We start from the raw sequence: 986 nt of genomic DNA, 5'->3' as shown, positions 1-986 counted from the left end.
ACGCATCACGGTGGGAAAAAGTTGCATTTGAGGGCCGCTTCCTTGCTGTCTCCTCGCCCCCGACACGATGCGTCGAATTCCTTCCCCAGGACCTGGGCTCTGGCCAGGATCGTCTCCGGAATCCCAAATTTTCGAGCGGTGTACCAGGCCATGGAGTCCAAGCACCGACCATCTTCCAGCTGGTACGTCCACCTCACGCGCCTCTCCTGCGGCCCCTCCTCCCCGCCCTCCACCACGTCTTCCTCGAACCCCATCCTCTTCCAGCGGACGCGATCACTGGTCTGCAACGGCAGGTCGAAGATTTCGTGCAAATGGGTAGCAAATATCCCTGATGCCAGGTGGAAACAAACATTAATTGGCCAGGAAAAAGAGTGAGAATAGATCAGGGAAGCCAGTCACCGTCGAGCGCCCTCCCGCCGCGTTGAAACTCCGGAGTCATACCACCACATTATCCAAGATTTAATCCTCTTATCCAATTGCACCCATTCACAGCCTACCTGTCACTGGCACAGCGTCCAACGCTTCGATCAAGGCTCCGGACAAGGCGGCTCCCTCCCTCGCCGAGGTACCTTTCCCCAACTCGTCCAGGAAGACCAGCGACCGAGACGTGCTGTCCCGCAACAAAACGCGCACGTCATCCATTTCCAAGGCAAACGCCGACTTTCCTTCCGAAGGAACGTCGTAGCTGGCCGTGCGCAAGAAGAGATGGTCGAAGCGTGGAATCACAACGCTCTTCCTTCCCGCACCCGGCCCGCCTTCTTGAAACTTCCTTCGTTTTCCACACAACCCGCCCTGCCCCCCGCCCTCCCTCACGTCCTCGAACCCTTCCTTGCCGGTCATACAGGGAACGAAAAGGCCGGCATTCCCCAAGAGAGCAGCCACGGCGATAGAACGCATCAGGGTGCTCTTTCCGCTCATGTTCGGCGCTGTCAACAGGAATAGGCCATCCAAGTCGACGCTACTGCTCACACCCCCACTGTTTCGAC

General features: G+C 58.1%; 1 protein-coding gene across 1 annotated transcript in view; it reads right to left on the bottom strand.

Moving 5' to 3' along the window:
• Positions 1–5: 5 nt before the first annotated feature.
• NGA_0425500 (dna mismatch repair protein) overlaps positions 6–986 on the bottom strand; it is a gene marked incomplete at both ends in the record, with an annotated part of 1,033 nt that continues 52 nt past the window's right edge. The window contains 2 exons of the mRNA XM_005853526.1: positions 6–328; positions 498–986. The exon at positions 498–986 is cut by the window's right edge and continues 52 nt beyond it. Of these exons, the coding sequence (XP_005853588.1) occupies positions 6–328; positions 498–986 (812 nt within the window). The remainder of the gene's footprint in view (positions 329–497) is intronic.

The sequence above is a fragment of the Nannochloropsis gaditana genome (assembly GCF_000240725.1).
Source record: "Nannochloropsis gaditana CCMP526 unplaced genomic scaffold scaffold851, whole genome shotgun sequence".
Lineage (NCBI taxonomy): Eukaryota > Eustigmatophyceae > Eustigmatales > Monodopsidaceae > Microchloropsis > Microchloropsis gaditana.
The sequence above is the reverse complement of the archived record's forward strand: the minus strand, read 5'-3'. Positions and strand labels throughout refer to the sequence as shown.